Here is a 23,073-nt window from a genome sequence, read left to right on the forward strand (position 1 = left end):
GTGGAAAATGTGTGATGCACTTTGATTGAATTCTGGCCTAGGTTTTATCTTACAAACACTGTACAGTTTGATAATAATACTCGACTGACCTGCTTCCATTTAGAAAGAAACTCAAACCAAACCCAAAACAGCTACTCTCAAAATGTATCACTTCTGCACATGGCTTAAAGAAAGTTTATACACCTTTATTTAAATTTTCTCTAGTGTCTTTTTAATTTTTTACAATCAAGTTTGGTTTGGGAGAAGAGGAGGGGACTGTGGAGGTGGGGACACAAGACACCACTTTGTAATTGGCACCTGTTCCTCAATAGAATACATGATGAGCCAATAAGCAAAGCCCATGATGTGATGCTGGCTCTCATTGGCAGAACTAGTGATGCATCTAAGCACTGAAACAGGATCAGATATTTGTACACACCCCTTATGGTTCAAGTTAGGATTGGGGATGATTATCTGATCCTAGATCTGTAGTTAAGATAAACTTTTGCTTCAAGTGTAAAGTTAAGGAGTGAATGGAAATCTACAGTATATGCTATGTGTATGGCAATAAATTGACAAAATATCGAAACGATAATTAATTAAAAAACATATATTTTTAAAAGAACTGAAGTAAACTTCTGGGGTTAAAAACTTGAACACAGTTTAACTATGACCTCTCAGTATTCGTCAGTACTCAAGATAGAAGTTTCATCAGGCTGCGTTTCCACAGGCAGCACAATTCTGATCTTTTGCCCAATTATTGGAAAAAGAGCTGATCTGATTGGTCAAAAGACTAATTAGTGGAAAAAGTTCTGAATTAAGCTGCCTGTGTAAACACAGCCTTTTAGACACAGATCTAGCATCAGATTACCCCCCTAAATCCTAACCTTTACCATTAGAGGGAAAACACAAGACTGATCATAGATCAGTGTCTAGGGGCAACTTACTCCACAAGTCGACACAGCCGGCATTTTGGCAATGTAGAAAACCCACTGACCAAGAATTCAAAACCAAAGCAGTAACACTGTTGATAGATAACCTTAGCTAGAGTGGGAGTGTATGTAGCCTAGGCTTTAGCTCAGTGGGCTAACACAGTCTTGTGGCATTGCAAATGATCCGGATTTAAACCCAGTGGGTACATATGCAGCATGTACCAACCTCCTCAGTGTTTCAATTTCATGTTCACAAAAACACAATGTCTTGTGGAAACATTGACATTACCATTGACCCAAGGTTTCAGGAAGGTGCGATCACCATTGTGATATTTAGCAAGCCATTGGCAAGTCAGTCACTATATGGCTAACAAACACACCATGTATAGCCACGGTGGTTTAGTGATGGGTAACCATGCCTGAGACATGAAGACTTGTATTAGCTTCCACGGATAATGGCTAGGCTTTAGCTGAGAGGGTTAACACATCTTGCATCGACCCAGGTTTTACCCCAGATTGGTCACACATACACCCCCCACCTCACTCCTTACCCTCATGTACCTTATACCCCTCACTCCACATCACCCAGACACATGCTATCAATCAATTGATGCATCAATCAACCGATCAATCAATTAATCAATAAATCATTGATTGACTAAAATACATGCTATACATCAGCCTATAACTTCATGTAGGCGACTGTGGATTCCTATTAAGATAATTGTCCTAACCCCTTTTTGAAGTTAATCTGCCATCTCCAGTTGAGTGTCACTATCTCTGTGGGTGAGTCAGTAACCAGTATGAGTTAGGGCTACATGTTAGTACAGGCCTCAGCACCACAGTGACACAACTCAGGGCTAATATCACTAATGTGGTAATGTGGTCTGCAAACACAGACACTACCCCCTAGCTGTGGCTATGGAGTATGGCGCTTTTACAGTGGCTATTTTGTTCCTGTGTGTGTGTGTGTGTGTGTCAAAGAAGACAAGGAGCAGGCCAGAACACAGGCATTATTATCATATTTTTATTAATGTTGTCTACTTTTCAATACTATATTTTTTTAACAGCAATATTCACAAAAATATTAACAGTAAAGTCTTAACAGTAAAGTATTTAACTGTAAAATATTAACAGTGTGCAAGAAAACATGAGTTATGGCACATTAGAGCGACCAGATACAAAAAATATATATTTTTCCTTCATAATCAATAACTGATCATTCATAATTAATCAAGGCAAAAAGATACAGTAACGCTTTACTTTACAGTCCTGTCCCAGCTGGAATGAACACATTGTGGTAACAATGGGGACTTTCAACCTGGTACCAAATAGTCCATGCTTGCAACGAAACAGATGTTTTTACCATGTTATTTCTAAGCAAATACCAAGTTAAAGGGGACTGTAAAACAAAGCGATACCAGAGATACATACTGTATATGCATACACAGGAGATAAAAACACAATGATGAGTCCAGGTAAAACTGACCTGAGATCAGTGTCTAGGGCCAGAAATTAGTTTTAGGGGTCTAGCGTTCTGCTCTGGGTAAGATCTAGGATCAGATTCCATTCCTCAAATCCTGACATAATCTTTAAGGGGAGAAAACGTTAAACTGATTTAGATCAGCTATACTGAATGATGTGGGAATGGGAACACCACAAGAGTTCCATTCTAGAGCATTGTATCCTCTTTAAAGACTGTTCACTCAAATACTCTCAACTATTCTCAAGTCTAGGGCTAGAATGTTGTTCCTGACCATGTGACCTGACCAGGTAAATTTCCTGGTCCTAACCAGCATACAACACAATACACCACAACAAGGCAAACCATCAATCAACCAATCAATCAACCAATCAATCAATCGATTCTGATTGCAAAATAACCGTCCGTGGAATTAATGAATTAAGAAATAACAAGATTGACCCTCAAAATAATCACTTTTAAAAGACATTAGGAAACTGTGTGTGTGTGTGTGTGTGTGTGTGTGTGTGTGTGTGTGTGTGTGTGTGTGTGACAGTGTTTTAATATTTCAGGTTTGTTTCTCACAGTGCTGTGCCATTGTATAAGAAGCTATGCTACGAGTACGGCCACTTCACTGCTTTGTAGATTTGGTTGGCTCCCCATTTAGTCACTGGGGGATTGTGTGTGTGTGTGTGTGTGTGTGTGTGTGTGTGTGTGTGTGTGTGTGTGTGTATCAACCTTCCTCAAGCTGCATGAGGAAACAAACAGAGTAAATTCTGACAGAAGGGAAACGTTTACGCAAAAATTGTACGTCCACAGAAAAGATTCTGCGACAGGCTGACATTCAAGAAAAGCACATTTTGTTTTTTGGGGTGGAAAAAGTGTGATGCACTTTGATTGAATGCTGGCCTAGGTTTTATCTTACAAACACTGTACAGTTTGATAATAATACTCGACTGACCTGCTTCCATTTAGAAAGAAACTCAAACCAAACCCAAAACAGCTACTCTCAAAATGTATCACTTCTGCACATGGCTTAAAGAAAGTTTATACACCTTTATTTAAATTTTCTCTAGTGTCTTTTTTATTTTTTACAATCAAGTTTGGTTTGGGACAAGAGGAGGGGACTGTGAAGGTGGGGACACAAGACACCACTTTGTAATTGGCACCTGTTCCTCAATAGAATACATGATGAGCCAATAAGCAAAGCCCATGATGTGATGCTGGCTCTCATTGGCAGAACTAGTGATGCATCTAACCACTGATACAGGATCAGATATTTGTACACACCCCTTATGGTTCAAGTTAGGATTGGGGATGATAATCTGATCCTAGATCTGTAGTTAAGATAAACTTTTGCTTCAAGTGTAAAGTTAAGGAGTGAATGGAAACCTACAGTATATTAAATATCGAAACGATAATTAATTAAAAAACATATATATTTTTAAAAGAACTGAAGTAAACTTCTGGGGTTAAAAACTTGAACACAGTTTAACTATGACCTCTCAGTATTCGTCAGTACTCAAGATAGAAGTTTCATCAGGCTGTGTTTCCACAGGCAGCACAATTCTGATCTTTTGCCCAATTATTGGAAAAAGAGCTGATCTGATTGGTCAAAAGACTAATTAGTGGAAAAAGTTCTGAATTAAGCTGCCTGTGTAAACACAGCCTTTTAGACACAGATCTAGCATCAGATTACCCCCCTAAATCCTAACCTTTACCATTAGAGGGAAAACACAAGACTGATCATAGATCAGTGTCTAGGGGCAACTTACTCCACAAGTCGACACAGCCGGCATTTTGGCAATGTAGAAAACCCACTGACCAAGAATTCAAAACCAAAGCAGTAACACTGTTGATAGATAACCTTAGCTAGAGTGGGAGTGTATGTAGCCTAGGCTTTAGCTCAGTGGGCTAACACAGTCTTGTGGCATTGCAGATGATCCGGATTTAAACCCAGTGGGTACATATGCAGCATGTACCAACCTCCTCAGTGTTTCAATGCCATGTTCACAAAAACACAATGTCTCGTGGAAACATTGACATTACCATTGACCCAAGGTTTCAGGAAGGTGCGATCACCATTGTGATATTTAGCAAGCCATTGGCAAGTCAGTCACTATATGGCTAACAAACACACCATGTATAGCCACGGTGGTTTAGTGATGGGTAACCATGCCTGAGACATGAAGACTTGTATTAGCTTCCACAGATAATGGCTAGGCTTTAGCTGAGAGGGTTAACACATCTTGCATCACATGGACGACCCAGGTTTTACCCCAGATTGGTCACACATACACCCCCCACCTCACTCCTTACCCTCATGTACCTTACACCCCTCACTCCACATCACCCAGACACATGCTATCAATCAATTGATTCATCAATCAACCGATCAATCAATTAATCAATAAATCATTGATTGACTAAAATACATGCTATACATCAGCCTATAACTTCATGTAGGCGACTGTGGATTCCTATTAAGATAATTGTCCTAATCCCTTTTTGAAGTTAATCTGCCATCTCCAGTTGAGTGTCACTATCTCTGTGGGTGAGTCAGTAACCAGTATGAGTTAGGGCTACATGTTAGTACAGGCCTCAGCACCACAGTGACACAACTCAGGGCTAATATCACTAATGTGGTAATGTGGTCTGCAAACACAGACACTACCCCCTAGCTGTGGCTATGGAGTATGGCGCTTTTACAGTGGCTATTTTGTTCCTGTGTGTGTGTGTGTATGTGTGTGTGTGTGTGTGTGTGTGTGTGTGTGTGTGTGTGTGTGTGTGCTCTATGTATAGACTGACAGAGCTGGGCCTTGTTGGCTGTTGCAGAGTCAGCCGGTGGGAGTGTGTGTATGGGCAGAGGTGTGTGTGTGTGTGTGTGTGTGTGTGTGTGTGTGTGTGTGTGTGTGTGTGTGTGTGTGTGTGTGTGTGTGTGTGTGTGTGTGTGTGTGTGTGTGTGTGTGTGTGTGTGTGTGTGTGTGTGTGTGTGTGTATGTGTGTGATGGGCAGAGACGAGTGTGCAGCTATAGGATGATGCAGGGTTTCTTGTCTTTGAAAGGGTTTTCTGACGTTGGGACACCAACGAGGAGTGGGTCGTTACGGGCGTGCTGCTCACAGTAACTCATCAGGTCTGCTGCTGCTTTAGACACCTGGAGAGAGAGAGAGAGAGAGAGAGAGAGAGAGAGGGACAAGGAGAGGGGAGGGGAGGGGGAGAGAGAGGAGGGGGAGAGAGAGAAGGGGGATAGGGTAGAGCGAGCGAGATAGGAGGGGTAGAGAGAGAAGGGGAGAGAGGAGAGATAAGGGAGAGAGGATGAGAGGGAGAGAGAGGAGGGGGGAGAGAGAGAGTAGAGAAAGATAGGAGGGGACGAGAGAAGGGGAGAGAGAGAGAGAGAGAGAGAGAGAGAGAGAGAGAGAGAGAGAGAGAGAGAGAGAGAGAGAGAGAGAGAGGAGAGATAAGGGAGAGAGGATGATTGGGAGCGAGAGGGGGAGAGAGGAGGGGAGAGAGAGAGAGAGAGAGAGAGAGAGAGAGAGAGAGAGAGAGAGAGAGAGAGAGAGAGAGAGAGAGAGAGAGAGAGAGAGAGAGAGAGAGAGAGAGAGGAGAGATAAGGGAGAGAGGATGAGGGGGAGCAAGAGGGGGAGAGAGGAGGCAGGGAGAGGGATATTGTGATGCTATGGTAACAGTGGATTGCTCCTTACATGCGAACAACAACCTTAGCTTTGACACACACAGACACACCTTAATACGTTCGATCCCTGCCTCGATCCTCAGTTGTTCCACCAGTTTCCTGGCCTGGGCGATGTTGTTATTGGTTGACATCCTGATCCATTAATACACACACCCCCACTAGGTAGATGGAGAGTGGGAGGGGAGGAGGAAGAGAGGGGGATGGGGGGGAGGGGGGGAGGACAGAGAGAGAAATATTTTAAAATAAGCTTTATACTGCCCTCGTGGTTTTCTGCTACAGTCAACATGTTTTCCTCAGGCTTTATTGTGCATGCACTGTCCTAAATCACACACACACAAACACACACATATGACACATGGGCGTGTACGCACGCACACACACAAACACACGCACACACATACCTAGCGGATGGTGTGCAGATCGGAGTCTGCTCCAAGGGCCGGCCTAGACAGCTGTGTGTTGGGTTGGTAGACCGGTGTACCAGGTAGGGCAGGTGTGTGTTGGGTTGGTAGACAGGTGTACCAGGTAGGGCAGGTGTGTGTTGGGTTGGTAGACCGGTGTACCAGGTAGGGCAGGTGTGTGTTGGGTTGGTAGACAGGTGTACCAGGTAGGGCAGGTGTGTGTTGGGTTGGTAGACAGGTGTACCAGGTAGGGCAGGTGTGTGTTGGGTTGGTAGACAGGTGTACCAGGTAGGGCAGGTGTGTGTTGGGTTGGTAGACAGGTGTACCAGGTAGGACAGGTGTGTGTGTGCAGGGGCAGGGCTGACCAGGTGAGTTGGGTCACTCAGCTGGACAGGAGTGGTTGTGACCTCAGGTCAGATGGTCAGCTGTAAACCTTCACCTCCTGCAGAGTAGAAGTTTCAAGTTTCAAGTTTTTAATGTCACATGCACAAGTACAGTGAAATGCCTTTCTTGCAGACTCAAAACCCAACAATGTGATAATCAATAACAATGTAATACTAGAAAAAAACACACGAGAAATAAGAAGGGTCAGTTCCAATACCATATTAACAATGTGCAGGAATACCGGAGTGATGGAGGTAGATATAACATTTTGTGACTATTTTATTTTACAGTCATATACATATTTCAACTACATAGTAATTAATAACTGCATCAAGCGCTATAAAGTTACCATTATTTCAATACATTAGTAAATATCAAGTTGTCACAGGGCTGTAAAATAAAGTACTGTACCAAACTATTCACCAGAAAAAATGGCCTCTCTCTCACTCTCTTTCTCGCTCTCTCTCCCACTCTCAGGAGTCCTACTGTAATTACTCTACTATGGAGGACCTTGAGATTAATGTCTCTAATTAGGGCTGTGGGTGTGTGTGTGTGTGTGTGTGTGTGTGTGTGTGTGTGTGTGTGTGTGTGTGTGTGTGTGTGTGTGTGTGTGTGTGTGTGTATGTGTGTATGTGTGTTTGTGTGCATGTGTGTTTGTGGGAGTATATTATGTATGAGCTACTAACTATATATAACGTTTTACAGTTTAAAGGCAGTACATGCACATGATAAAATGTAAGGCATGCAAAGAAAACGGTCATACATGCTGTCATATCCTTTCAAACTTTCCAGAAACTGTAGGCCTATCCATTGAGCCCACCTGTTACCACAGAGCTAATTTCATACGCCTGTTGATTTTCCAAATAGTTTCAAACTTTCCTAACGAGGGTATATTCTCTCATTCCCAGACAAAGGGTAAGTGACCTGAAGCATTGTTTGACAACCTATATCATTATTTTCGACCCTCAGAATTATATCTTGGCCTATAGGCCACCGAATTGCCCGTTAGAAACAGTATCGCCGTGTCTTGTGCAGTGTTCTAGTATAGACCAACACATTAGTAGCCTAACTTGATTAGGCAATACACGGTATTAATCAGGTCATGGTGATTCCACTGGTAGACTAATGATATGGCTGAGCATCCAATATGGACCCTATAGCTGACGCGACACGCGTAAATTCCCAACAATGGACTACATGGGTCTCTCTGTGTGTGTGTTGCCCCTGCATGCACAGTAGGCCTGTTCTGCCGATTGAAAATAAAATGCGGGCATTTTGACGGATGGAACAGTGTGTCCTCTTCCTTAGCCACACACACACGCACGCACGCACGCACACACACACACACACACACACACACACACACACACACACACACACACATTGGCACTTACAGGCCTACTACGGTAATAGGCCTACTGCATAGTCTAGTTGAATCTCAGCTGGGAGAATAGGCTGTTGACATGTCGTTAGAATGCGTATGGTAGCTATTCGCCTGTTGGAAATAATGCATGCCTTGCAAATAGCCTATTAAGCAAATTTGACACTTCCCTCAATAAAACATCCAGCTGTTTTAGACATCGCTGCTTCCCTCTGATATCTATCAACTACAGTGTGCGCTACCGACGTTTTGATAACGTTTCTCGGTCAGACCCTGTCCCCCAGTTCCTCTCCTCCCCACCCTCTCTCGGCCCTGGCTTGGGAAACCCGAATTCGTGACCGATGACTCTCTCTTTCCCGTAAGCGCTGCTATTCTATGGCCAACATCGGGAAGGCAAGACCACATAACCGTCAAATAAGTACATGGTTATGTAAAGAGGTGATATAAACATATAAAATACACTGATATTTCCCAACTCACCTCCGAATGCGCTGTATTCCTGATTTAAAGGGGCAGCTTCGTTGGTTCCACAGTCTGTTCGTTCAATCTCGGTTTTTACCGAATCAAACGCCACCCCCTCTGTTGGCTAGCGGTGTCTGTCCACCCTATTCCCCTCCCTCTCCCTCTCTCTCCCTTCCTCCGCCGCTTCTGACAACCAGCTAGCGCTCTCACACACTAACTTGATTTCCCCCCTTGAGAAAACCAGAAGGGTTGGTTCAGAACGTAAAGGATGAAGTTGCTCCTACACGTCGATCTAAATTCAGTTTTGCGTTTTTCCCACCAATGGTTAAGGTTAGGTTTGGGGCGGATGAGCAGATCCTAGATCAGTGGTTACGGGAGTTCAGTAAGGTGGCCCTTGTTCAAAATCGAAAACCAATCGGTATTGTACAATTGCACAAACATTTAGATTGTGGCGCATTATGTAGGTCTATCGAACATCAGACATTCATTTAAGTATTTTCTCTTTGCGGTCGTGTGTGCCCGGAGTGTGAGCTGCTTTCAATGTATCCGCTAAACGCATCTGGACACAGAATTGATACAGGATCAAACAGCAGGGTGCAGTAACACATATTCACTCAGGGAGGCGCCCTTACTCAATGTTATTTACAAAGGGAAAGGACTCTTCATTCCCACTGATATACAAGCTACATACTAGGCCTGGTCGGTAGACAGGAAATCGCTGCCGTATTTTCACCTATAGTCGATCACGCAAACACAACACACATTCACACAAACACAAACACACACACACACACACACACACACACACACGCATACACACACGCAGCTCTGCAGGCCCAGGTTTCCCCTACAGTGGCAGTCTATAGTCATTCCCCACTCTAGTGGGCTTTTTATACCCACCAGAGAGCTAAAAATAGCAGGGAGAGGGGAGAGAGAAAGATAGAGAGAAAGGGAGGGAGAGAGGGAGAGAGCATTTACTGCATTGGCCTCATTTCTACTGAAGTGTGAAATTATGCTGATGGTACATTTAGCTTTCATTTCCTCTCCTTTGATGTCTCTCTCTCTCTCCTTTCTCTTTTTCCCTCCATCTTTCTTCCATCTCTCTCGTTCCTCTCTTTCTCCCCTCCCTCTGTCTCTCTCTCTCCCTCCCTCTCGCTCACCCCTCTCCCCTCCCTCCCTCTCGCTCACCCCTCTCCCCCTCTCGCTCACCCCTCTCCCCTCCCTCTCTCTCCCTCTCTGATGTGAGCAGCATCAACATCAGATGTAGCTGAAGCACAAACACAAACTACAGAACATTGCAGTATGCTAAGAATCTAGATCAGTACTGAATTGGAATTCTCACAGTACTATTTGGATTCTAGATCAGTTTAGCAGTGTTTGAGCATGTAACAGAGATAGTTTGGTGAACCAAGCTCCTGTGATGAGTAACCAAACCTGGGACATATAGATTCGTGTTAGCTCCAAACCTAGGCTTTAGCTCACCGGGTGAACACAGTCTTGTGGCGTGCAGATGACCCGGGTTTAAACCCAGTTGTTCAAAAGACTAAGGACTGTATTTCTGTTAAATTAGCTGTGTTTAAAATCCTCACCATCCCCTGAACTGTTACTAGTCAGTAGCCCCCAGCAGGTGCTAAAATGGCTGCCACAGAATGATGTTATCTAAGAGCATTATCATGGTTATGTGTTGAAATCACAATGGCCATAGTCTCTCTATACAATATATAACTCACGAGTGGTGACTGAAGGGGCACTCTCTCGCTCTCTCCCTGTTCTTTCTTCCCACCTCTCTCTCTGACTCATAGACCGCTGTGAGAAACTCCATTCTCTCCATGAGATGGCTGTTAACTTCATTAAACCCTGGGTCGGGTGTGTGCGTCTTGTTTGTGTTATAGTCTCTATGTTAAAACAGGGTGAACTGTGTTTGTGTTTTTGATGGTGTATTTTAAAACAGTGTTAACGGAGTGTGTTGTATGTCAACAGCATATGTCAGTGATTTTTGAGGCTAATTACTTTTACACTTTAACAAGGATGGCATCAAGAGTGTGTGTTTGTGTAACCCCGGAGGCACGTGAAGGGTGTGTGTGTGAGTGTGTGAGTGTGTTATCAGGGTGTGTGTCACCCTCATTAAGATACAACAGAGGGCTGCTAGCCTCAGATCTCCTCACATTACATTACAGCCTGACACACACATACACACACACACACACACACACACACACACACACACAAACACACACACTCTGCCTAGAAGATCTATAGCTGTCATAACGCATCACCTGGGTCGCACCACATTCTGACGTGGCAACCGTCGCCGTCACTGAGTCGCCATAGCAACCTCACTGGGTGAAGAATCCTCAAACAGATAGAGAAAGAGAGAATGTGCTTTGCTTTGCAGGCATGCTGTCAGGGAGTGGAGAACAGTATGACACAGTATGAGGCTGCAAGCTGCTGAGAGAGCTGTTGTCACGGTGCGTTCAAGACAACTGGGATCTCTGAAAAAAACAAGCTCAGATTGGGAACAATCATGACGTCAGTGATCTTCAGGTCTGAGAAGTCGGGGCTCTAGGATGATGCCAGAGTTTCTGACTTGTAATTCCGAGTTGGATGACCTTTCCAAAATATTTTTCCCATTCGGAGATCATTAATATATAGATATTTTTTTAATGATATATTTTTTGTTGTTGTCTTGAACGCACCGAAGTCGGAAGTCAGAGATTTACTAGTTCCTAGTTGTCTTAAGCGCACAATCAGTCCACGTAACCGACCTAGTATCTAACCCTGTTATCTAAACCAGGGTTTCCTATACTTGGTCCTGGGCCGCCCCCCCCCCCCCCCGGGTGCACGTTTTGGTTTTTGCCCTAGCACTACACAACTGATTTAAATAACCAATTCATCCTCAAGCTTTGATTATTTTAATCAGCTGTGTAGTGCTAGGGCAAAAACCAAAACGTGCACCCATGAGGGCCCCAGGACCGAGTTTGGGAAACCCTGAACTATACAATGCAAGACCATGTTAGCTCACTAAGCAAAATCCTAGGTCTTCAATTTAGGAGCCAACAGGAGTCTTCGGGAGTCTTCAGGTCTCAGACCTGGTTATCGCTCCGTCATCTCTCACACACCGTGTGAGGAAATATCACACAAAAGGCAGATTCTTAATTGTTATTTTTATTAGGAAAATCATTTTGCAGATTCAATATGATAATTTCTTCATATACAGTAACAGTCAAAACTTTGGACACACCTACTCATTCAAGGGTTCTTTATTTTTACTATTTTCTACATTGTAGAATAATAGTGAAGACATCAAAACTATGAAATGTTAAACAAATCAAAATATATTTAGTAGCCACCCTTTGCCTTGATGACAGCTTTGCACACACTTGGCATTCTCTCAACCAGCTTCATGAGGTAGTCACCTGGAATGCATTTCAATTAACAGGTGTGCCTTGTTAAAAGTTAATTTGTTGAATTTCATTCCTTCTTAATGCGTTTGAGCCAATCAGTTTTGTTGCGACAAGGTATGGGTGGTATACAGAAGATAGCCCTATTTGGTAAAAGACCAAGTCTATATTATGGCAAGAACAGCTTAAATAAGCAAAGAGAAACGACAGTCCATCATTACTTTAAGACATGAAGGTCAGTCAATACGGAACATTTCAAGAACTTTGATGTCTTCACTATTATTATACAATGTAGAAAATAGTAAAAATAAAGAAAAACCCTTGAATGAGTAGGTGTGTCCAAACTTTTGACTGGTACTATATATGACATCTCATAGTTAGGATGCATTGCCACAGTACATTATAGTAGGAAGACTATTGCTAGAATAAATAGCTAGAATAATAATTATAATAAAAAATAAAATAATGTCTATACATGATCATTATGTTAAAAAAAGGTTCAAACAAAAAACATTTTTACAAAAACAATATGAGATTAAAAACAGTTACACTTTTCAAACCAAAGCCGTTATTAATGCAGAAGAATTATAATAACAAAATACAAATGGTAATTTCACAGTTTGTGTCCTTATTGGTTCTCATGCTGGCTGGGAGAAACACTTATTGGGGCCATGCAGGGAAGGAAGGGCAAAGATGGAGGTTAGCAGAACTACACTACCCAGAAGTCATTGCACCCCTCAGAGGTCCAGTCCAGAAACAACTTCGAGGCACTTCCACGTTTTGTGTTTGGCAGAGCAGACAAGTGTAAACAATATGGCGGAAGTTCCCCAAAGCCTAATATTTAACCCTGTCCCCTATCCAGTCCCTTCAGATATTTGAACTGCTAGGGGCTAGGAGTTGTTACTGGGCTAGGCTGATAGTATGATCTGGGGTGATGCAAAAATTCCAAACTGCATCCCTGGTAAGCTTGAGTTTATAGAACATGTTTCTGATTAACTACACTTAATGAACTACTCTACCCATAGTCCTTTGTGCCGCTTCTCTTCCACAACATGACCAGTACCCTGTTTCCAGCTACATGACTTTCTGATAACACACATCAGTGAAAGACTTTGGGTGCTTTTTCAGGTAGAAACTACGTAGAACAGACACCACTATCTGGCTTGTATAATCTATTCTAGAATCATTTCAGCTCTGTTCTGTGTTTCAATCTTGGCCATACAGCAGCCTCTTTGTCCATTCCTTAGTCATTATAGGAATGCTCTCTGAACCCATTCCTAATTTGACATACAACAAAATCAGACTTTCACGTAAATCATGTTATTGATATATTTGTGAGAAAGGTCTAGATTTGTGACAGGATCCAGCCCTCTGTACTACACACCCGAAAAAGACACCCTCTCATTGGGTCATCTCTGGAGGACTCCACCCATTTGGGCTTTGGCCAGTCCCCCAAGGTGTTCAACCAATGACGAGAGAGAGATCTTCCTCAGGGCCCATCCCTTCTCTGATTATAATAACGTTCTGTGGAATCACAGTTGGCAGCTCTACAAAATGGCCGCCTTTTCACTCCTAAGAAGACTACACTACCCACAATCCTTTGATGAGGGCAAAGGCAGCCATGATGTCACAATTCCCTAACGTTCCTAAATCATCTATAGACTCTATATCCACCTCCAGCTATATAACTCTAATTGCTATTTACAGCTATCTACAGATGGAGTGAAGGGGAGTGGTAAAACTAACAGGAACCGTACAACAGACGGGTTACAGGGTGACACAGTAGTGCAGAAAAACAGACAATGTGGAAACCTCACGACACCCTATTCCCTATGTAGTGCACTACTTTTTACCAGAACTACATCGGATCAGGGGATAGGGTGCCACATGAGATGCAGATAATGAGGTTTCTGTGGCACCGAGGACTGCTCTCTGTCTGCTTGGTATGCATGTGTATTCATGTGTCGGTGTGTACTGTGTACAGTACGTGTGTGTGTGTTTGTGTGTGCATGAGCCTGAGCAGTCTGACTCATGCAGAATGTGTGGGTCATCTCCACAGGGAACCTCTGACAGACACTTCATAAAACTGCATTAACACACACACACACACACACACACACACACACACACACACACACACACACAGTAGCAGCAACAACAGTGAATATTGGCCTTTGGCAGATGCAATGAGACAGGTTGTGGGAGGATGGGGTAGAGGTGTCCGTGCTGATTCAAACTAACACTGCTGAGTGCACTGTACACACACACACACGTCTCAAACGGCACCCTATATGGGCTCTGGTCAAAAAGTAGTGCACTATATAGGGAATAGGGTGCCATTTGGGAAGCAGACTAACCTTCTATCTGTTTCATTACAATACCGTGCTATACAACCAACCCACAGCCTTATGATGCCTTTTATAGACATTTAAATACCGTACACTGTTTACATTACAAGTCACCTGGAATAAGAGCTACTGGATAGCTCCTCCCCCCTTCCCCAACCTCTGTTCTAAATATAGATAACGGAACACGGTAAAACAAAATGTTGATAAAATGATTGTGCTTTTAACTCTCCTGTAAAGTAAGAAGTTGGATGACTTTGTCCATAAATGCTGATCTAAGGTCCGTTTTGCATTCACCCCCTAATGGTTAAAGTTATGATTTGGGGAGTAAGCTGATCCTAGGTCTGCGGTTAGGGGCAACTTCCACCTGGAGTATATATTCTGTACTATGACAAACAACCTTATTGCTTTACATAAACCAATAGAGGTGTCTGCGAAAATAATATAAAACATTTACATAATAATGTCGCTCCTTTTTCATTTACATACTATGTAGGAATACACTTGGTGAATGACCACTGGTCTCCAAAAAACGTGTGTGTGTTTGTGTGTGTGTGTGTGTGATATAAAGTGCAATGTGATGTTATTTGCATGGCGTTAAACTAATCGAGTGTCTTTCCACCGTCGAGTAGTCGTCACTCCATCCTCTCTGTGCTTCTCTGTGTATGAAGAGGATTCAGCTGCTTGGCATGGGAAACACAAGGCCAACAGAAAGGCTCCTCACATGAAACAAGGGCCAAAGCCAACCGACGCAAACATTCCCAACGACATCATCCACAGTATTCCCAGTCCAATTACGATTTTCACAGCCAATCTCCCAAATCCCACCTCGAACATATCTAATACCTCTTCACATGCACCAAGTCCACTCCAAATATTCCAAGTCCATCATCCATCCAACCAAAGTCCAACTACCAAGTGTCCCAGGCAAACTTCTTAACATTTCAGTCCAACTACCAAGTGTCCCAGGCAGACTTCTTAACATTTCAGTCCAACTACCAAGTGTCCCAGGCAGACTTCTTAACATTTCAGTCCAACTGCCACGTCTTTCTTTCCCAGGATCCCTTTCCTCGGATTCCAGGTCAGACGTGAACCACTGTCCTTCACTTGTTTGACACGGAGCTAAAGTCTTAGAGGGATTGTTGATGTCAGACATTTCTCCAGTTCAAATAATGATTTAGAAGCCATTTTGAATCCATTTTGAATTATGCGTTAAGAGGATTCTCCATTTTGCATGATGACAGTTAGAGACGGTTAGGGGGTATATTGTCTGTATCTTTCAGAGGGGATCGGGAGGGAGGCCGTGTATACATAGGATATGTACATTATGTCGTAGTGTCCCTAGTGTAACATCTAGTGACCTCGCCAAGAAGTTGAGACCTCACGGTGTAATGGCTGAGGTGTTGGACTGATGCTGACAGATGCAGGGTTGCGGGTTCGAGTCGTGTTCAGACTAGCCCCAAATCTTTTCACTACAGTGGGACTGTATGGAGGGTTAGGACCCTGGTCAGGCAGACAGGGGAAGAGAGAGGAGGATACTGAGAGGGAGAGGTATAGAACCCAACAGTGGTCCTGAGGTCTATTCCCTCTCTTCTCTTTCCCTCTCTTCTCTTTCCCTCTCTTCTGTGTGTCTTCTATCCTCAGGTCTTCCTTGTGACCTCCTTCCTTCCTTCCCTCCTCTCTCTTCCTCTACTCTCCATTCCTCTCTCCTCTCCTCCTCTCTACATGACGCTACATTTTCCCTTCAGTCTCTCGGCTCTGGACTGTTTTCCGGAGCGTTTCCCGTCGATGTTGAGACTCATGTTTCTCTTCTTGTCCAGGTTGAGTAGCTCCTGGAACAACTCGGTCACGTTGTGGTTGGTCTTAGCTGACGTCTCCATGAACGCACACTTCCACGTGGTCGCCTGGGAGACCACAATAGGATTATTATTATTGTTATTAACAGGAGTTAGTAGAATGTCTTTATAAGAGGGAATTCGTTTTACAGCAATCGGCCCAACAATACCAGACCTGGGTAAAATATACATATCAAATACCTTGAGGTGAGCTTTAGTTAACTTGGTGTTTGCACTTTTGGCACTATTCAAAACTGAATCAATATTTTCAAGTATTTTACATTATGTAGGCCTATTGAACCCAGGTCAGAAAAATACAAAATTGTAACATTTCAGACCTGTGCTTCTCCATCTTTGGTCTCCACCTCTCTCTGGGTCTCATCACTCTTGTTGCCCACCAACATGATGGGGATGGCCTCTATGTTCCCCTTTATGGCTATCACCTGGACAACAGAAGAAGAGATTAGAACACACACACTCACACTCACTCACTCACACACACACTCACACACACCTACCTGTTGGTAGATAGGTTTGAGTTCCTCCAGTGACTGTTTGCTGGTTACAGAGTAGACCAGTATGAAGGCATGTCCTTTAGATATGGACAGCCTCTGCATGGCAGGGAACTGGTGACTGCCTGTTGTATCAGTTATCTGGAGCGTACACACACTCTTATCACAGCTGATCACCTGTAGACACACACAAACATACACACATAACTAGTATGATTAGGATATTACATGGTCATTCATTGACAAACATTGCTTTTCCTCAATGCTGTTTTGATCACTAAGTTGTATCATTTGACTTGGTGTATCAGATCATTGGACACACTATGTATGGTAATTATGTCTATGCATCAGATAAAGCAGTTGGCCTACTGCCCATCCCTGATCACCTGTCAATGAATCTTCTCTCTCCCTCCCGTTTCTCTACCTCTCCCCCTTCATCTCTCTACCTCTCCCCCCCTCATCTCTCTACCTCTCCCCCATCATCTCTCTACCTCCCCCCTCATCTCTCTACCTTCCCCCCCTCATCTCTCTACCTCTCCCCCTCATCTCTCTCCCCCCTCATCTCTCTACCTTCCCCTTCCACCTCTCTACCTCTCCCCCCTCATCTCTCTACCTCCCCCCATCTCTCTACCTCTCCCCCCTCATCTATCTCCCCCCTCATCTCTCTACCTCCCCCCTCATCTCTCTACCTCTCCCCCCTCATCTCTCTACCTCTCCCCCCTCACCTCTCTGGTTTTGTCTGAAATGGAACCCTATTCCCTAAAGTGCACTATGTTCAGGCCTTGGTCAAAGTAGTGCACTAAACAGGGATTAGGGTGCCATTCCAGACACAGCCTCTGTCTTCCTTCCTCTCCTCTCCTCTCCCACCCCAGCTCACCTGCCGATAGGTGTCCTCCACAGTGGGAATATAGGTGTCCCTGAAGGTGCCTTTAACGAAGCGTAGGACCAGGGAGCTCTTCCCCACTCCCCCCGCTCCAAACACCACCACCCTGTAGTCATTACTCTGCTCAGGCATGCTGCCCCCTACTGCCTGGACACTGTAATAAACCTAGAGAGAGCGCGAGAGAGAGAGAGCGTGAGAGAGAGATATTATTTTGTGGAGGTCTTAAAACATTACAGGTTAGAGGTAAAAGGTGAATAAAAGAGAAGAATAGGATCTAACACTGAGAATAGACAGTGATTCTGTGGACCCCAGGTAGAGACAGCCACATGTACTGACCCCAGGTAGAGACAGCCACATGTACTGACCCCAGGTAGACACAGCCACATGTACTGACCCCAGGTAGACACAGCCACATGTACTGACCCCAGGTAGAGACAGTCACATGTACTGACCCCAGGTAGAGACAGCCACATGTACTGACCCCAGGTAGAGACAGCCACATGTACTGACCCCAGGTAGAGACAGCCACATGTACTGACCCCAGGTAGAGACAGCCACATGTACTGACCCCAGGTAGAGACAGTCACATGTACTGACCCAAGGTAGAGACAGTCACATGTACTGACCCCAGGTAGAGACAGTCACATGTACTGACCCCAGGTAGAGACAGTCACATGTACTGACCCCAGGTAGACACAGCCACATGTACTGACCCCAGGTAGAGACAGTCACATGTACTGACCCCAGGTAGACACAGCCACATGTACTGACCCCAGGTAGAGACAGCCACATGTACTGACCCCAGGTAGACACAGCCACATGTACTGACCCCAGGTAGGTTTATGCTGTGGTCGGGAGAGGTTGTGTTTTCTCTAGCAGGAGGTAAGCTTGGTTTCTTATATGGTGTTGAGTAAAGCTTAAACCATGTATTTAGATCGTAGGTAGGTAGTTGTAGTTAGGTATTGTAGGTAGTTTATTTAGGTAGTTATTTAGGTAGTTATTGTAGGTTTCCGTAGGTAATTATTGTAGGTAAGTATTGTTTACGGCGGAGCCCGGCGAAGCACGAGGCTAGCTAGCTAGCAGGTAGCTACTGGTAACGTTTAGCAACGGTGGAGAGTTGTTTCCAATGTTATTTCACGCTTAAGAGTACCTGTAATTAAGCCAGCTAGCTACCGACCATTCAGCCGTTTTTCTAACCTCATTATCTGAGCCATCAACGTTAGGTAGTTAGTAGCTACTGTACTTAATTACACCTACTGATTGCAGAAGACAAATGTTAGCTGGCGTCGGGTAAGTTTGGCTTTATACATAGCTTGGGCTTTGTCGAGTAAGGCTTAATTATGTATTTAGATTGGAGTTAGGTATTGTAGATCGGCCCGCAGCACGAAGCTAGCTAGCTAGCCGTTTTTCAAACAAAGTCAACACAGTAGCCATTGCTAGCTAGCCAACACGACCAGCTAACTGTACTGTAGTAGCTAAATACAATATACTTGTGCTAGTTAGCCAACGTTTAATTTTTGCTGCGTTATGAAAGGAACTAGACACGGACACGAATTATCTGTTTAGTGTGTTAACACACTATTGGTAGTTTGTTGTAACCAAGTATTGGTGCTAAACTGTGTTTTATTGGATGCTAGCATGCTAGTTAGCTATGGCGTCATAGTTAGGCATCGTGGGCTGTTGTGGGTAGTTATTGTAGGTTAGCACTGTTTTCGGCGGTGCCGGGTGTAGCACGAAGCTAGCTAGCTAGCCGTTTTTCAAACAAAGTCAACACAGTAGCCATTGCTAGCTTGCCAACACGACCAGCTAACTGTACTGTAGTAGCTAAATACAATATACTTGTGCTAGTTAGCCAATGTTTAATTTTTGCTGCGTTATGAAAGGAACTAGACACGGACACGAATTATCTGTTTAGTGTGTTAACACACTATTGGTAGTTTGTTGTAACCAAGTATTGGTGCTAAACTGTGTGTTATTGGATGCTAGCATGCTAGTTAGCTATGGAGTCATAGTTAGGCATCGTGGGCTGCTGTGGGTAGTTATTGTAGGTTAGCATTGTTTTCGGCGGTGCCGGGTGTAGCACGAAGCTAGCTAGCTAGCCGTTTTTCGAACAGAGTCAACACAGTAGCCATTGTGTGCTGTACTGTGGCAGCTAAATACAATATATTTGTGCTAGCTAGCCAACGTTTAATTATTGCTGCGTTATGAAAGGAACTAGACACGGACACGAATTATCTGTTTAGTGTGTTAACACACTATTGGTGGTTTGTTGTGACCAAGTGTTGGTGCTAAACTGTGTGTTATTGGATGCTAGCATGCTAGTTAGCTATGGTGTCATAGTTAGCTAGCTGAATAAAGTGGGTTGAGTCTATTCCTTGAAACATTGAACCGCTGTGGTTCACAACAATTCTGATTTCTAAAGGTGGAAGTTGGGAGAGTTTTTGTTCGGGTGGTTCAGTGAAACAATTATAGTTTCCGAGGTGGAAGTTTTGGTGAGGGAGGCCCTGCTCTCTCCTCTCCCAGATGTTTAGTTCATTTCATTCCGATCTCCTCTGCATTATTGTAGCCATTTGCTACAGCCTGTCAACTATGCCTCTGCCTATCCCTGTTCTCTCCTCTCTGCACAGGCTACACAAACGCCTCACACCGCGTGGCTGCTGCCTCTCTAACCTGGTGGTCCCTGCACGCACCCCACACCTGGAGTTCCAGGTCTCAGGCAGCCTCTGGAACTGCCGTTCTGCTGCCAACAAAGCTGACTTCATCCCAGCCTATGCTAACCTCCAGTCCCTCGACTTCCTGGCGCTGACGGAAACATGGATTACCACTGAAAACACTGCTACTCCTACTGCTCTCTCCTCATCTGACCATGTGTTCTCGCATACCCGAGAGCATCTGGTCAGAGGGGTGGTGGCACAGGAATCCTCATCTCTCCCAAGTGGACATTCTCAATTTTTCCCCTAACCCATCTGTCTATCTCCTCATTTGAATTCCATGCTGTCACAGTCACTAGCCCATTTAAGCTTAATATCCTTGTCATCTATCGCCCTCCAGGTTCCCTTGGAGAGTTCATCAATGAGCTTGACGCCTTGATAAGTTCCTTTCCTGAGGATGGCTCACCCCTCACAGTTTTGGGGGATTTCAACCTCCCTACGTCCACATTTGACTCATTTCTCTCTGCCTCCTTCTTTCCACTCCTCTCCTCTTTTGACCTCACCCTCTCACCGTCCCCCCCTACTCACAAGGCAGGCAATACGCTTGACCTCATCTTTACTAGATGCTGCTCTTCTACTAATCTCACTGCAACTCCCCTCCATGTCTCCGACCACTACTTTGTTTCCTTTTCTCTCTCGCTCTCCTCCAACACTACTCACTCTGCCCCTACACAGATGGTAATGCGCCGCCGCAACCTTCGCTCTCTCTCTCCCACTACTCTCTCCTCTTCCATCCTATCATCTCTTCCCTCTGCTCAATCCTTCTCCCTCCAATCTCCTGATTCTGCCTCCTCAACCCTCCTCTCCTCCCTTTCTGCATCCTTTGACTCTCTGTGTCCCCTATCCTCCCGGCCGGCTCAGTCCTCCCCTCCAGCTCCGTGGCTTGATGACTCATTGCGAGCTCACAGAACAGAGCTCCGGGCAGCGGAGCGGAAATGGAAGAAAACTAAACTCCCTGCCAACCTGGCATCTTTTCACTCCCTCCTCTCTACATTTTCTTCATCTGTTTCTGCTGCTAAGGCCACTTTCTACCACTCTAAATTCCAAGCATCTGCCTCTAACCCTAGGAAGCTCTTTGCCACTTTTTCCTCCCTGCTGAATCCTCCCCCCCCCCCCCCCCCCTCTCTCTCTGTGGATGACTTCGTCAACCACTTTGAAAAGAAGGTTGACGACATCCGATCCTCGTTTGTTAAGTCTAATGACACTGCTGGTCCTACTCACACTGCCCTACCCTATGCTCTGACTTCTTTCTCCCCTCTCTCTCCAGATAAAATCCTGCGACTTGTGACTGCAGGCCGCCCAACAACCTGCCCGCTTGACCCCATCCCCTCCTCTCTTCTCCAGACCATCTCCGGTGACCTTCTCCCCTACCTCACCTCGCTGATCAACTCATCCTTGACCGCTGGCCATGTCCCTTCCGTCTTCAAGAGAGCGAGAGTTGCACCCCTTCTCAAAAAACCAACACTCGATCCCACTGATGTCAACAACTACAGACCAGTATCCCTTCTTTCTTTTCTTTCCAAAACTATTGAGCGTGCCGTCTTTAGCCAACTCTCTTGCTATCTCTCTCAGAATGACCTTCTTGATCCAAACCAGTCAGGTTTCAGGACTGGTCATTCAACTGAGACTGCTCTTCTCTGTGTCACGGAGGCTCTCCGCACTGCTAAAGCTAACTCTCTCTCCTCTGCTCTTGTCCTTCTAGACCTGTCTGCTGCCTTTGATACTGTGAACCATCAGATCCTCCTCTCCACCCTCTCCGAGCTGGGCATCTCCGGCGCGGCTCACTCCTGGATTGCGTCCTACCTGACCGGTCGCTCCTACCAAGTGGCGTGGCGAGAAGCTGTCTCCGCACCACGTGCTCTCACCACTGGTGTCCCCCAGGGCTCAGTTCTAGGCCCTCTCCTATTCTCCCTATACACCAAGTCACTTGGCTCTGTCATATCCTCACATGGCCTCTCCTATCATTGCTACGCTGACGATACACAACTAATCTTCTCCTTTCCCCCTTCTGATAACCAGGTGGCGAATCGCATCTCTGCATGTCTGGCAGACATATCAGTATGGATGACGGATCACCACCTCAAGCTGAACCCTGGCAAGACGGAGCTGCTCTTCCTCCCGGGGAAGGACTGCCCGTTCCATGATCTCGCCATCACGGTTGACAACTCCGTTGTGTCCTCCTCCCAGAGTGCGAAGAGCCTTGGCGTGACCCTGGACAACACCCTGTCGTTCTCCGCTAACATCAAGGCGGTGACCCGATCCTGCAGGTTCATGCTCTACAACATTCGGAGAGTACGACCCTGCCTTACACAGGAAGCGGCACAGGTCCTAATCCAGGCACTTGTCATCTCCCGTCTGGACTACTGCAACTCGCTGTTGGCTGGCCTCCCTGCCTGTGCCATTAAACCCCTACAACTCATCCAGAATGCCGCAGCCCGTCTGGTGTTCAACCTTCCCAAGTTCTCTCACGTCACCCCCCTCCTCCGCACACTCCACTGGCTTCCAGTTGAAGCTCGCATCCGTTACAAGACCATGGTGCTTGCCTATGGAGCAGTGAGGGGAACGGCACCTCCGTACCTTCGGGCTCTGATCAGTCCCTACACCCAAACGAGGGCATTGCGTTCATCCACCTCTGGCCTGCTGGCTCCCCTTCCTCTGCGGAAGCATAGTTCCTGCTCAGCCCAGTCAAAACT

General features: G+C 45.1%; 2 protein-coding genes across 2 annotated transcripts; both read right to left on the minus strand.

Moving 5' to 3' along the window:
• Positions 1 to 5,327: 5,327 nt before the first annotated feature.
• On the minus strand, positions 5,328 to 8,795 carry LOC311124614 (guanine nucleotide-binding protein G(I)/G(S)/G(O) subunit gamma-7). The gene is made up of 4 exons (XM_084198729.1): positions 8,712 to 8,795; positions 6,467 to 6,908; positions 6,116 to 6,223; positions 5,328 to 5,528 (listed from the first exon to the last, which is right to left on the minus strand). Exons 3-4 carry the CDS (start codon positions 6,194 to 6,196, stop codon positions 5,403 to 5,405), a joined length of 207 nt encoding a protein of 68 aa, XP_084054855.1. The 5' UTR covers positions 6,197 to 6,223; positions 6,467 to 6,908; positions 8,712 to 8,795; the 3' UTR covers positions 5,328 to 5,402.
• Positions 8,796 to 16,160: 7,365 nt separating this feature from the next.
• Positions 16,161 to 17,801, minus strand: LOC311124611 (GTP-binding protein Di-Ras1-like; the record flags this gene model as incomplete). The annotated part of the gene is made up of 4 exons (XM_084198726.1): positions 16,161 to 16,343; positions 16,613 to 16,717; positions 16,793 to 16,963; positions 17,664 to 17,801. 4 exons carry the CDS (start codon positions 17,799 to 17,801, stop codon positions 16,161 to 16,163), a joined length of 597 nt encoding a protein of 198 aa, XP_084054852.1.
• Between the last annotated feature and the right edge of the window lie 5,272 nt (positions 17,802 to 23,073).

Source organism: Coregonus lavaretus (genome assembly GCF_964263955.1).
Source record: "Coregonus lavaretus genome assembly, contig: HAP1_SCAFFOLD_1874, whole genome shotgun sequence".
NCBI lineage: Eukaryota > Metazoa > Chordata > Actinopteri > Salmoniformes > Salmonidae > Coregonus > Coregonus lavaretus.

Bases quoted from the DNA above. Each gene is read 5' to 3' on its own strand.
- LOC311124614 (XM_084198729.1), bottom strand. From the start codon at position 6,196: ATGTCAACCAATAACAACATCGCCCAGGCCAGGAAACTGGTGGAACAA. The intron at 5,529-6,115 runs GTGTGTCTGTGT...CTCTCTCTCCAG, and splicing joins CAGGGATCGAACGTATTAAG to GTGTCTAAAGCAGCAGCAGA.